Below are 16,109 nucleotides of genomic sequence, written 5' to 3' on the forward strand. Positions count from 1 at the left end.
CTAACTCGTTCTTCCGGCTTATGATCAAGGGCCCTTTTCCACAGAGCGATCTTGGCCCCACATTGCTCTAAAGCGTGCGTTAAAACTTAGGCATGGGAGTTACCACGTTCCAGGCGCCGAGATGGCTATATGCAACGGGAGCCTGGTCATACTGTCCACAAGGACTTTGCACTTAAAATGAGTTCTTGACGTCGCTTTGTTGTTTCTGACTTGCCCGACTTTCAAATTTTCGGGCCATCTTCACTTCCAGGTTTAGTAACCGAAACACATTATTGCACTTGACTGTTTCTGTAAACAGCACTACAATCATGAGAATCTATTTCTTTCTGAAGTAGAATCTACATTCGGAATAGGCGATTTCGAGTGTATTATATTATGGCTTATATTATCTTTCTACAGATTTGCATAATGACTTATACCTTTTACTTCTTAAACTACAGTTTTAGAGTAAGCATTGGATTTCCCGTTCAGAATCACCTGCAAGGACTACACCGAGGCGTCATCATAAAACATGCAACTGTAACAATGATACTCCCATCTACGGTCAGCACACTATATAACTGCTCTATGACATACGCGCTTTCTCCCCGCAACCATTCACAAGACCTTTATAAATATGTCATTTTCTGGTACGAAGTACTCAAAATACAGACACATTGGTGAACGGGATTGGCCGATGTTGAACCATAAATCTGTTGTCCACGAAGCACCCTTGGGTAGTGGTGAACATTCTGTCAGAAGAGACGGAGATAGTTCAGTACTGCAGAATCAGGAAACTATGCAAAGTGTGTTTAATAAATGCCATGAACTTTGTAATGCAAGAAATGCATACCCGATTCCAAGCACGTCCATATCCATTTACACTCCACCCCACGCATAACACCAACTGACCAAACCCGCCCCTAACGATGAAGTTTTGTCTGTGAGATAAAATAATTCTTGCCAATAAAAGTCTTCTTCCACGCCTACAACAAACCGTCTGTTGAACCGGAAGGCTTAATGGAACCCACCCTCACCAGAGAGGAAAAAACATCCAAAATAGAAAAAGATTTATCAGCAGTCGGAGTGGGATGTAGACGTTTGTGGTTTCAAAATATTTATCGTTTCTGTCCACGTATATACCTGCACCTGCGGTGACTTGAAAACGATTTTAGAATATCGATCTGACCAAATAATTGCGATCAATGATGAAGAATCAATAACCGATCATATCTGTAAAAGATGACATGATATTACCCCTCTCAGTTTTGTCAATTGATGCAAAGAGTACCATTTATCCCATGCAAAAATAGCATCCACGTAGCCCCATGTATGAATCTGTGTTGGACAGCATCACTGGCCATGGAAACATGACGAGCGTGCTTTCTAGAACTTAAACAAATCACTTAGGCTAATCGACATGATCAAAGAAATACATGCGTTACGTCAAGAGTTAAACCATTCATCCAGGTACTTCTATCGGGACATACCCTAAAGTAAAAAAACTGAAAGACTGATAGCCCGTCCAACATCAAACCTTCTCCATGTGCACCAAGTGAATGGTTAATCATTGATTGGTGCGCTTAATCCCCCGCCCGCGGGAGGCAAGATCTCCACCCGTTGAGAGCGGTGCTCTGGGCCGGGCCAGAAAGACTATTCGCTTAACGACTGATAAATAATAGCCACCGCAGAAGCACTGCTGTTTTCGCCAATGTTTCATCGCGTGGGCAGAAAACAAGCGCCGTCTCCCGGGTGCGAGGAATCTACGCAGGCGTATTAATATTCAAAACACCATAGCGGGGCTAAGTTTCGGCGGCGGTTTGGGCAATAGTTGGATGAACATTTAAAAGTGCTCGTGTTCAAGGTTCGTCCATTTTGAGCGCGGTTGTAGCGAGGAAGGGAAGCAGGGCTGTGTGAACCTCACCATGATGCAACTCTACCATCTGTGTTGGCTTGGACTATTAGTTATCATATATACAGGTAAGCGATTATGGTTTATAGCCTCAGCTGTCTTCTTTTTTGTTGGTGACATGGGGAATCTGTTGCATTCTCGTTGCATTCTCGAATGAATATTTCTTCAGTCACCGTCATGTGCCCATATTTATTAAATATTCCTTATGTTTTATTATTTTGTCGCAATACTAAGCGTATTTCTGCACGTAAATGGTAAGCTGTATGTTCGTTCATATAATCTTAAACACATGGCCTGTTCTGGGATCTAGGATGCCCTAAGCTTAAAAAGTATCCTCGGAGCTCACATTACATATTGATGCCTTAATGTCACATTTCCATACTATACTATTGCTTTATAGACAAATATGAAGACACTAGTTTCAGCGAAATATCAATTAATATAGTTGTTTTGAGGGTTTATAAAAAATAAAGACCCAACTATTCCCACCTATAGTAGTTGTTTAGATAGACGGGTTTGCAGATTCATTACTACAAAACATATTCCTCTTGATAGTAGTATTTGTAATATTTACGGTATTGAAGGAACATACCTCTTTGTTTATCTCCAAATTGTTGCTTATTATCCACGTTCATTACCCGACGACCACGTGTATACCAAGTGACAAGATGTACATTCTGAGAGTCAGTCAACATGGAGATGTACCAACCCGAAGCAGACTTGTTCAAGTTACAAAACCAATATTTTAAAAGTGTTTAGCAGCTGATCTGATTGATTTAAAGATGTTCTGGAAATACAAAATATGAAAAAGATAACCAGTCTCGATTATTCCTCGAAATAGATTCCGCTGGATTAAAGCAGAATCGCTGTAAAACCTACAACAATGGACTGATAAAAATGAGTGAGAACACAGAATTTTCAACAGTTACTTTTACAAATAATTGGTACTAATTGGTACTTAATAAACGTTTATTGACACTGACTTCTTTCAACTTTTAATTGGACTACATACAGTCATATAGGTATTCATAAAAATATTCTTCGTCTGTAAAACAATCAAGAGGTTGAAGAAATAATATACTGATGGCAGTGGAATGATAATGTAATCATTCAGTTTCATTGATGTATCCCATTTAAAAGTACTGCCTCATTAAACGATGTGTTTTAACTATTGTATATATTTCATGGATTTAAAACAATCAATATTATTATTTAAGTTGTTTTCTATTTTAAATAATTGATATAACCCCAAATATCGATAGGTCACCGACGTAGCCTTAAAAATCACTGTTTTGAGAAATTGATTTTATTCTTATCTTGATCCGCCGTGAAATAAATGAATAAATACATATATTCAATTTCATTTCCAAGATGTAATATACAGTATAATAGATGTCAGAGTCCCGTATCATCATCGGAAATAATTACGTTTCCACAAGTTTGAAAGGTTTCCTTAAAATTTAATAAGTCTGTCCTTGTCTGCAGTTCCGTAACACTGGTATGTCTAAACATACAGCATGTGACGCCAGACTGGTCGACATGTCATTCTGAATTACAGACTAAAATGAACCAGATGAATGAATACGAACGTCGGAACAAATATCGCGTCATCGAATGAAGCAGTGACGTTGTTGCTGTTTAATATACGTGGAGCAGAACCGTTATCAGATTTGAGTTTGAGAAAAATCGTTAAACACGCATCAAGGATGGTAAGATTGGTTTATTCGTATAAATTGTATATTTGATTACATATAGATCAATATCTGGTCCGTGGCATCACGGCGGGAGGATGTTCTGACAGCTAACTGTATATATTAGATCATCTGTCCTACGTAATGAATCTTAAACCTCCGTTGTTACTGTTTTTTCGTAGATAGATCATTGGTATTTAGGATAAGTGAATTACTTCGCCATATAGACGCTTGAACGCGAGAATAGATTCTGAATTGAGATATTTTCGAAAAATGGTATTTCCAAAAATATAGACATGTCTGCTAAAAGTAGAGTCCGTGATGCGAAACCAACTCTTTCTTAAGCATGTGTTTATGAATCAATATTGAACACTAGTGACAACATGTAGGGCGAGGTATCCTGCCCTACAATTAGCACATCATAAACACTTGTCAAGGCAAGTAAATTGTTCACCTGACAATACACGGAAAGATATGGTGAGATGTCTTTCAAGAACCTTTTGAAACTTAAGACCTAAAATGTTGTAACCCAAACAAACAAAATATAAAATTCATGTATAGCTATTTGTAATTTTCGTAGAAAGGTTTGAATAGAAAACTAAATTTACCTGTGGAACATATATGAAATTTTACCTCTTTGCATTGCGTTTTCAGAAAATTGACCCGTTCTATCTATTTATCATGTTTTCGTTTATATATTTAAGATTGTTATCCTTAGTATAAACATATAGTAAAAACAAATAGCAAAGACTACCCAAATACTCCTCATTCATGTTTTGTATGAAAATATGCGTCCATATAGAATGTTCCGCATTATGACGTCTACCATATCAATCAACCAATCAAACTATACACGAATATACTACTGGTTCATAAATTGCTGCTCAAAAGCGCTTGAGAAAGTCGAGGGCACTGATTCGTACACGTAGAGTTTGTTGCAGAAATGACTTTTCAGAAATGATATAAAAGTGCTTAGTTCATTAGTGCTCATTTCAGAATATTTCTATTCATTTCCTCTCCGATATGGCACAAATAGAACGATTATTACATGGGAGACGGGAAAATACGTGACAGTGGTCAACGCGAGGAAGCCAAGTTTGTATCATTTAAAACATTAAATAGCTGTTAATAAATTTGATTATGTTTCTTTGACCTTCACTTTTCTGCAATAATCTTTTAAAAGATACATGTGGCTTGGTAACTGTCTGTAAAGATAGACTGGTTCGATGAAGACTATAATAAGATGATCCTTATCATTATAGTCGTGCAGAAAACAAACAGACATTCGTTCGTTTTCAACGATAACGTGTCTAAAATGACCATCTGCAACCGTGTACTATGGAACATTCTTTCTTTTTTTTCAAAAGATTTTGTTTATCAAAAAGAGCTGAGCGCCAGGACAGTAAATATGTGTACATATAATAACTCTAACTTTAGATATTTTTCAAAGTCAAACCTCGCATGAAACTTATCCCTGATAAGGTTTAATACATTGCTGTAACCATGTGAATCTTTTATCGTCAACAATGTTTGTTTCATTTAACAGTGACTATGACGCAACACGCATATATGTCAGTGATTACTTTAAATCCATGCACGTCTAAACCGGATATCACTTTGAAAGCAGAAGATGGTGTTAAATGTTTAGTCTTTGACTATGCAAAACACATGTCACATCGCAATAAACAGTCGATGAAATGCGCATGTGCACAAATATGAACTTCCCATAAGTTTAATATTGAACCATGTGAATCTTTATCGTGTTTGTTTTGTGACACGCACAGTCAGTATTACTTTAAACCACACGTGGCAGAAAGAGGAACAAGTTTTTTGGATTGAAAACTTCTTTATTGTAAATGCCAACCAAAACGTCTCGTCTATTGCAATATAGAAGTTGTTAATCCATAAAAAGTGTTCCTATTCGCCCTACCAGGTGAGGTGAGGTGAAATTGGGTTTAACGTCGTGCTTGAGAATGTTTCGCTCATATGACGACGTGCATGTGTGTGTATGTGTATGTGCGGCTGCTTGTACTAGCCCAGACTGAAGCTGGTTTTATAGTGCTAGCCCACTGAGATACCACGCCGCAGTGAAGCATGAATACCCCACTCAGACACAGTATACTGACTCTGAGCCGACCAGTCCTTGTTGTACCCATTAATGCCGAGCGCCAGGCAGGGACCAACAAGTACCATATTTTAACGTCTTTTGGTATGACGCAGTCGGGGATCGAACCCGCGACCTTCCGCTCTCCGGGCGGACGCTCTTACCACTACACCACGGAGGCGGTCCCACCCTACCAGCTTCTAAATGCCACTAACGAAGTCACACCTAGAAAGGTTTAATTTTAGAGATGTTCGAGTTCCATTTGCTGTACATATGACAAGGATCGTGACTGGTTAGTCCCATCGGTCTTTATAACATGGGAAATAAGTAAAACCAAACTGATTTATAATAAACGTAATAAGAATAGTGCATATGAAAGTTAACCATACTTTAGTCATTACTTGCATGTGACGACAACTACAGAAACAGTTTTACTCAAGGCTACAAAAGGCGTCTTGGAACTTTTGAACGTTTCTGAAAGAATTTGTTTTAAATATTTGAACACGGGCAAGTCTACAGTCTCAGCTAATTTTCTTTCGAGATGTGGGAGAACCCAGTACAAATATATGATGTAACGCGGGTCAGTGATTTGCCCACAGTTGAATTTTCTCTTGAAGATGGAAAAATCTGACTTATTCACCCATTTCAGTCACTCTGCTGTATTTGATCACGACAAAAGTCAAAACCTTGCAAGATGGAAGAAAGGCTAACAGTCAGCCAGCAGAACATGTCGGATAAGATTCTTTCCAAATCTCAAAGGCCTCCGTAACTTATCGACTTTTGAAGTTGAAAGGACGTTATTCTGCATCAAACCTTCCAATATATACATTCCTAGAGAAATGGAATAGGCCTATAGCACTTCCGGCTCAGCAAAATCTAAGGCTTGGTGACTTGTGTTATCAACCACTCGTTTGTTACTTTGGACCTTATGGGGCCCAAAAGTAAATACCTTTCTAATCAAGATAGCTATTTCATATTCTTTGATGGATCGCTTGTAGCATTCTACAGTGTCTGTATTCTGTGATTACGATTTTGTTATGCAGGTTTGGTGTGGGTGTCCTTCCATTCTGTGTGGCAGCAGTATCAGGCATCATATCGTTGAGACTCCAAATAACACTTTTATCATATAATCGCTGGTGTTATAGGCTCATAAACCAATCCGATAAATTGGTACCATGATCTGATAAATATGCAAATGAGGTCGCTCACCGGGAGTTATTTTCAGCCAGTTTCCTCACACATTTTTTCTCTATCTTTAAAGTATTGATTAACGTTTCCTATTCTTAGGTGAGGGTTTCTTATTGTGTCCATGTTTTTCTGTTGACATAAATGAAATGGTGCTTTACTGTATGAGATGGGGAAACACTCAACAGTGCTGCACTGCACGATATGGAGACACATTCAATGGTGCTGCACTGCTTGACATGAAGAAATACTCAACAGTGTTGCAATGGTGCTGTACTGTATATGGGGAAGCGCACAATGGTACTTTTCTGCGTGATATGGGGAAACACTCAATGGTGCTTTACTGCGTGATATGGGTACTTTACTGCGTGATATGGGGAAACACTCAATGGTGCTTTACTGCGTGATATGGGTACTTTACTGCGTGAAACACTCAATGGTGCTTTACTGCGTGATATGGGTACTTTACTGCGTGATATGGGGAAACACTCAATGGTGCTTTACTGCGTGATATGGGGAAACACTCAATGGTGCTTTACTGCGTGATATGGGTACTTTACTGCTGGAAATGGTGCTTTACTGCGTGATATGGGTACTTTACTGCGTGATATGGGGAAACACTCAATGGTGCTTTACTGCGTGATATGGGGAAACACTCAATGGTGCTTTACTGCGTGATATGGGGAAACACTCAATGGTGATTTTACTGCGTGATATGGGTACTTTACTGCGTGATATGGGTACTTTACTGCGTGGTATGGGGAAACGCTCAATGGTGCTTTACTGCGTGATATGGGGAAACACTCAATGGTGATTTACTGCGTGATATGGGGAAACACTCAGTGGTACTTTACTGCGTGATATGGGTACTTTACTGCGTGGTATGGGGAAACGCTCAATTGTGCTTTACTGCGTGATATGGGGAAACGCTCAACGGTGCTGCACTGCATGAGATAGGAAAATGCTCAGTGGAGCTGTACACCAAGATATAGGAAGCACCTAATGCCCCTACACTGCAAGATGCATCACCAAAGCTGAGCCTTTGGCGTTCCTATAGCTATCTGTCATTTCGTCACATTCAAAGGGCGAGTGAGTGAGCGAGTGAGGTTTTACGCCGCTTGTAGCAATATTCCAGCAATATCACGGCGGATGACACCAGAAATGGGCTTCGCACATTGTACTGATATGTGGAATCGAACCCGGGTCTTCGGTGTGACGAGCGAACGCTTTAACCACTGGGCTACACAACGACCCCCATGTTTTAAAGGGATACTAATTTATGACATCTAATAGTCATCAATAACCATGAATGTTTTAACTGATATCAGATACCAATGTATAATTCGTCTTTTCTTGTTTTGCAAACTAATAGTTTTGCACCTATTTGACCTTAGATTTTCACTCTCGACATTTTTATTGGCATTTATTGATACAGACAGAAAGTCAATACAATGTCGATGTTCTTTATGTGATTGTTACCTGTTAACTAATTACATCTTTCGTCAAGCATTTGCCAATGTTTATCCCACTCCCAGTACTTGTGACACAATATTTAATAAAACTTAACTTTATGAGATCACTTCACAGTGTCGCGACAACCATTGTATGGTTGTGTTTTGATAAGGGTGTGGCTCTAACGGGGAGTTGTTGATGCAATGATTCCAGGCTTTTACTTTCCAAACATGCACAGTCATGTTCACAATCTTTGATATCACCCACAATCAAATACAAACGGTTATATCGAAATTTGGCACTTGATTAGTGAATCAACGCAGACTGCATGACAACTTTCTCCGACTGAAGGCAATGTCGGTAAAACTAGTTTGAGTGAGTGAGTAAATATGGTGAGTGAGTCCGCCAGTGAATCAGTGGTTGATAGCATGATCACATCCCTCAGGTTACGGTGACACACATTCTGCAACGTTGCAGTCACCCGTTCCTCAACATCAGTTCCACAGGCGGCGGGTAGCCAAGTGCCTGAAGCATTAGCTCGTTACGCCGAAAACCGGTTCGATTTTCCAAATGGGTAATTTGTGTAGAGTCCATTTATTCCGCTCCACGATATTAATGGATATATTGCTTAAAGCGGCGTATAAACACTTTCACTCATACCACGCGTCCTTTACGACATACTTCCGGATCCGTGACGGTTTCTGCCCAGAATCCCCAAAGCTGTATAGATCGCTTGACTTCGTTATAACGGGGATTTGGCGTTATAACGGGGATTTGGCAAATTGGACAGGGCCATTAGGTTACAGTGTTTAATCGAGAACCTGCATTCATTTGTTGTTTAACACCGTATTTATCAATATTCCTGCTATGTGGTGGTGGTCTATAAATAATCGAGATTCGCCCCTAGACCGGCGACTAAAGTCATGAGCATCGATCTGAGGAATAGGGTCACGTTAACATATGTCACCCATGCCTAAAAATCAGATCCCGTTAGTCGCCTCATACAAGCATGGGTTGCTGAAGATCTTCATTGATAGAATTGGTCTTCCAGCTGGAGAGAGTATATACGAAGTGGGCAACGTATGGGACATTAATCGTTAAATCGTTTGTGATGCCAATTTAGAAAATATGCATCGTGTGTAAAAATTAACACTTTCATGCTGTATTCTAAAAGTGAGATAGGGACTTTGAATCAGTGTCAATGTGAAGACTATAAGTTGTTCACTGGTCACGGGGGGCATGGGTTGATGTACCCTCGATGTTTGTCTATGTTCCCTGAGCCATCGCTAGATTTTGCTGACAAGAAAAACAGATTTAGAGTTATCTTATCGATTTGCATTCGCAAAACATCGGTAATTTCCGTACATCATACCTGATTCAATGTTATTCGAGATTAAGAATTACTACCACGAAGTACCAAATGAGTTGCCATTGACAGCGGGGTACATTGAAATGTTACTCGCTTGTAAGCGGGGTACATTGAAAATAATAAAGAGCGCTCAGCCAATCAGAAAGCGACATTTATGTGTGAGGTAAGATATTATCAACACCTTCATCATATCGTACTGTCGCAGTAACATTCAAATATCCTGGTGTTTGGGGGATGGGATAGTATTTCAGTAAATTCAGCATTCAGTGAATTTGAGAGTTGTCATCTATGATATGCTAACGTAACTATTTGAATTTGTAAGATATTCATCAGTGGCACATCGATTTTGAATAACCCCTCTGACGCCAATTGTCGGAATGTATGAAGAAAATATTATGTTTTAAAAGCTGCATATTTTATGTACCAGATATAAACAAAACACATGTTTCCAGGGGAAATACACATTTATGAAACTTTCACGCTGATGAAACCCAAATAGAGATGAAAAATACATTCTTGCGAATTCGCTGACTAATTATCACGTTTCTTACCGCACAATCCACCCGGTGATAAAGTAATAATCTGCATTTGATCATTTTATTTTCTATTCTTTGCATGGGTGTTCTACTTCAAAGTTGTTTTTGATATGAATCCTCACATTGCAGTCTGTATCACTACATGTGGTTTACTAAAAATAATGATGAGAAACCAGATCAGTTTACTTGGCTGTGTTTGTACCAAGGTAGGTATGTCTCTTCTGGAAATTACAAAATACATATGTAATCAAACAGAAGAATCCTCAATTGGGTGATAGAAACCACAGCTTGATAGAAAGCGTAAGTTAGGGCGTCAACTTGTCGTGTCACTGTCTGTAAATACAGTCTGTAACACTTACGAGGACCTCCGGCACTGATCAGGTTTCCGGTCTCGGTATGCCAGACAGGACCCAGCCCACTTCCGGTACTCAAGAACCAGTTCTAGTTCCAAATCGCGCTACCGCCAAACATGACTTTACTAGACCGGACCAAGTCTACAACCATGCTTGGCTGTCACAGCTGTTGACAGTCGTAATAGTTTTGGGGCTAATTTGGGGATTGTGTGATCGGAAATTTGTTATTCCTGCAAGGATTATCGGTTCCTTACTCTCATCTGACAACCATGAGACCAGTCAAAAAGGTATGAAACGTTGTTAGTCACCGGGGGTACTAAACAACGTAAGGTCTCGCGAAGTGCAGTGACCTAGAATCGTTGTAAACGGCATCCAGAATTAGATTCGGTGATATCCACGTGCTGCACGTGTCAGCGGCGCTTCATGTCAAGTGAGATCTTCAGCGTCACCTTCCCGCACAATATCTCTATAAATACATAATCGTTTAATGCATTTAACTGTGTATATAAATATGTGTTTTAATCAACAATACATGCACGCAGTTTTCATTATTTCTTCAAAGATGTATATCATGAGACAAATGTCTTTTTATGTAAAAATGTAAGTGCAAACAGTTTTAATTAATATAAGGGACCGTTCATAATTCATAGCTCTCTTCACCCCCAACCCCCTCCCCGTGAATTATGAACGCTCCCTAAAGATACTCCATCAAATGAAAGGGTCACTGTTGATTGTTCCTATTCCAATCACGCTGTCGCACATTACTTACGTCATGTAAGCAACAAACATAGTTAATTGAAGACTGTTATAAGCGTCATCCAAATAAATAAAAGCTGTCTATTCAATATTCTGTTTCGCGGGACTAAAATAACCCTAACGTTTTATTACCTGACAATCTTGTCATAATTCATATCACATACAATGATCTTTATGAAACCTAATGACTGTATGACAGAGATGATCAATATTTCAAAAACCGAAACTATATAAATAACAAATTATTGAACAGATCAGACACAAGAAGCTGGTCCTGACGTCAACCGGACAGTAATCAGAAAAAAATATATCTTTTAACAATGATAAAATGATAAACAATATTTGACCTTTAAGGATGAGGCTTTGCAACGTGCTGCATATGTCGAGACCGCTCTAAATGATGGCAAATACATGAAGATAAATCTCGCCAAATGATCGCCATTTTAAGCGTGGTCTCCGCTAGGGTAATTACGCGAGTCCAATATCCGCTGAATCTCGGCTAGTTTTCCCAACAGTATTAGGGGTGTTAGACTCGCACAACCTGGCAACAATGAACTCGATAAGTCGCCCTTAAGTAATGCTGATACCCTAAATTTGCAGGAAACTCTCACAGACAAATAAATACTTCTAAATTGGATTGTAATGGATGGATTGCATGATGCGAGATATTTAAAGATGTGTTTTCTATCCACCCAGTGTGGTTGTTCCCTACTGCATACTCCATATCGGTGATGGTATTTGGTATAAAGGTACATTTACATACATACAGGCAACCTTGGTCTAATGGAATCCACGAAAGTACACATGATAAAGAAATGAACGTCATTTTGTGCCCTAAATTATCTGAGGCGCCACAGTGGAGAATAGCGTCCCTTGAGCATACCAGGAGCCTATGAGCGACCTGATTAGATCCATGTTTGACATTACTCATGCTTGTCTTTCCGACCAAAGTGGGAAGTCTTACATATTTTCCGTCCTGATGACGATGCCTATGCTGTTGATCACTGGATTGTCTGGTCCAGACCGCCGTCATGTAGCTGGAATAATGCTGAGTGCTGCGTTTAAAAAAACAACCAACCAACAACCGTCCTGATGATTTCCAATTGAAATGACTGAGCGGCATAAAACATCATTCATGTTATAGTATTACGCAGCAACCTCTGCTACTACTAATTCTACTACTGTCGTTACTGCATGTCTACTATCACTACAATGTTGTTGTGACAAAACTATTACTACTGTTGAAGAAAGGGTGTTATGGTAGGTTAGTGATTCATGTGTTCGCTCGCCAGGCCGAAAACGCGGGTTCGATACCTAAAATGGGTGTATTGTGTGAATCGCGTTTTTGGACAGCCATCCCCTAGAACACCCCCTAACCCCAACCCCTAAGCCCCAACTCACCCTCGTCTTAATTCATCAACGTATATCTGCTCAGCACAAATCGACTCTGCCAATATTCCACCAATATCCCTGCTGGAAACCAGAGGTCGGCTTAAGGAACTATTTCACCTATAAATCTCCCATAAGACCAGCGAGTGCTTAACCACTGGACGATCAACCGCCCACAACTTCCTCTGAAAGATTTTAGAATATTTTGATTTAATTGTAAAAATTGTTCTCAATATTCTAATTAAATTTTATTCGTCATACTAAAGTTACTCTAATGAAAATTGCTTAAACAGAACAAAACCAAATTCAGTTTCCCTTCCTATTCTGCGCTGACAATTGTCTTTTTAGCACAACATATTGACACCCATCAACGGTGAATTTATAACCATTCTCATTTTACAACGAAAGTCATTCCGTCCCGAGAGCATTGTTAATTCATTAAACCTGTATCAAGTGCTGTGTAAGAGTTACAACACATGGTGCAAGAGATATTGTCCAGTTTGGGTGTTACTAGGTAGCACAAAGTGGCCGGCAAATCAATTCTATCAACATGCTATCGACTGGCCTGATTTGTTCTTAATTACAGATACGGTATTGTCAACAGCAGGCATGACGACAGGTTGGCCATTAAAGTGTGTACATATTAGGCTATCAATCATTGTGACAGTCAGTGGACATGGAGAACGGATATCACACAAGACATTGATAGCAGCGTCTTAATTACCATTTCCCTTATTTTCTTTGAACGTTTAATTCCACCACTGTTTGATTGTGTCCTAACAATTATTAAGGCAAACTGTGTACATTTCATTTACGTTTAAATTGACAGTTATTGTGCTTGAAATCCACTTTGGCATCAATAGCTCTTAAATAGATCAACACTCTTAGCTGACTAATAAGTATTTGAACGGAATTTATTGCTGGTATTATAAGGCAGGAATGCTTACACTCATTGTAAACACCCGGTGTCACCACCGATGTTTATTCATATTGTTTTCACGGCTCTTTTGCCTTTTGAGCCCAACGGAATCGTTTCATTAGATAATAGGACACAGGTTATTCGCTTCTGTTTATATCATAATTTTGCGGCGGGTTACCTATTTAGAGGGATGGCCCCTCACGTTAAAAACCCAGGTTCGATTTCCCACATGGGTACAATGTGTGAAGCCCACTTCTGGTGTCCGCCACCGTGATATTGCTGGAATATTGCTAAGAACGGCGTAAAGTATTTTAATTTCTTTTGACATACTGCTTGAATTCAACATGCGTATTCTGCTCTTAGAAGACGACTGGGGTGTTGATGTCTATGTGAGACGCTCTTTACAGTTCATGCTCATGCTATCTGCCACTGGGTTACCTGGTCCATAATTTACACGACCATCGGCACTTGTCGCCGCTCATGTCTGTAATACATTGCAGAATTTCTGCGGTATTCTATCACGACGATGCAGCCTTTAGGTCAATACATTGAATTGCAGGGCGGTGGTGTAACCAAGTTGTTAAAGGGTTCGCTTGTACATTGTGTGAAGCCCATTTCTTGTGTCCCCCGATATGGTATTGCGAACATACTGCTAAAAGCGGTCTATACAACTGGTATAGGATGATATCACTCACTCACTCACTCACTCACTCACTCACTCACTCACTCACTCACTCACGCACTCGCTCACTCACTCACTCACTCACTCACTCAATCTGTGTTGAGCGTCTGGTCCGAGAGTTGTTGAGTAGTGGTTTCAATTTGAAAAGGTACCTGTCTGACGTGGATCGTATTAGCTGGTGTAGTTCACCAATATAGCGTTGTGGCACACCAGAGATCGGCCTCACATACTGTGACGAGACCATCATCCCGAAATGTATCGAATTTGGTAACGATGAAAGATAGGTATGGATATTGCCTCATTTAATTAAGGCTTCATTATACTTATAATTATCACTATAATGCGAACTTACAATTAAATAATGCATATTTTTGGTTTGAAAAGTGACTGACAGCTTATGTTTTCTTTTTAGGAAGCTGCTACGCCGCAACAAGCGATGACGAAAGTGAGGCTGAGACTAGTCATTCAAGAGTGAGGCGGAACGGCTGGAGCATGTACAGACTGGGCAGAGGTCTACAGATGCTCAGGTTGGGTAAGCGAGGATTGCCTATGATTCGACTGGGCAGAACACCATCCAGCGACAGCGCACTAACACCAGAAGAAATCCGATACCTACTGACTTCAATGATGGACGACTCAAAGACTTTATCTAGTCGACAAGTCCCGGTGCCAAGGTACGGCAAGGACCTCGACTACCAGACGGCTTACGAGCAGAGTCTTGGCGATGAAGACGACGAGAAAATTATGCGACGCTCAGCAAATCCCCTCGAAATAGATGAAGGTCTTCCGCGTCTGCGCCCAGCACCCCGCGGAGGTCGCTTCCGCCGTTCTGACCTCTCGCAGTTCACGAGACTTTCCGAGAAACTCAAGGAATTACAGAACCGTGAGAGAGCGGTGGCTCTTCCAAGGATTGGACGCTTTTCAAAGGAAAGAGCAGTGCCTATCCCAAGGATTGGCTGAAGTAGACATCTACACGAAACGTAATTCTGAGGGTGCATTTAATGTATGTAATATTAGCCTACAGCTCAGTGAACAAACGATACTCACACTGCGATATTATCCCGTACATCGCTCATAAACCATTCCTTATGCATATGCATATGTTTATCTTTTCTTTTGATGGTATTTTCTTGCACTGAATAAGTCACAATCACAGAGTCCTTTTGTAGATATGGTTAATTTCCTGGTGCCAAAGTCTACAATACCCCCAGCCAAGAGACGTGACGTAGGTTGAATCAATGTTAGAGAAACTCTAGAGTTTTTATCATGAACGATTTTCCATTCGTGAAATGAAACTCAAGGGAAACATTTTCTGAATGTGAATAAAAAATTGTATTTTCATTATGTTGAGCTGCGATTGTTTCGTTCGGACGAGGGTCAATACGTTTGCCTGATATAACGGCGATTACGTAAACTGATACAACTGACCATAGGTCAGTGGCTACTTCAGTGTGGTAGCCCGCGCCTCTCATGACCAGTTTTCCATTTTACGAACAGCACAGTATTTTCAGCGGTTAATACCTGGCCGAATTGATAAACACAGTGCACAGAACGTGTTGGACCAGCAGGTTACACCTGGAATATTGTATATCATACACCATATACTACTCAACTGAACTTAAGAACAACGTACGATCTTCATCTGGACTTTGGTGCATCTGCCTCTTCAACGATATCTTCCACGATATAGTGTTATTCTTGTTTAGTGGTTATTAAAGAACATATATACTACTCAAAGATATTAAGGAATACTCGATTTTTCAAATGACTTCAGTTAATCTT

General features: G+C 39.9%; 1 protein-coding gene across 1 annotated transcript; it reads left to right on the top strand.

The window, feature by feature from the left end:
- The first annotated feature begins 1,687 nt into the window (after positions 1-1,687).
- Positions 1,688-15,668, top strand: LOC124262262 (myomodulin neuropeptides 2-like). Its single transcript, XM_046696751.1, has 2 exons — positions 1,688-1,959; positions 14,740-15,668. Exons 1-2 carry the CDS (start codon positions 1,905-1,907, stop codon positions 15,285-15,287), a joined length of 603 nt encoding a protein of 200 aa, XP_046552707.1. The 5' UTR covers positions 1,688-1,904; the 3' UTR covers positions 15,288-15,668.
- The last annotated feature ends 441 nt before the right edge of the window (positions 15,669-16,109 follow it).

The sequence above is a fragment of the Haliotis rubra genome, unplaced genomic scaffold (genome assembly GCF_003918875.1).
Source record: "Haliotis rubra isolate DU_JTF1 unplaced genomic scaffold, ASM391887v1 Scf83, whole genome shotgun sequence".
NCBI lineage: Eukaryota > Metazoa > Mollusca > Gastropoda > Lepetellida > Haliotidae > Haliotis > Haliotis rubra.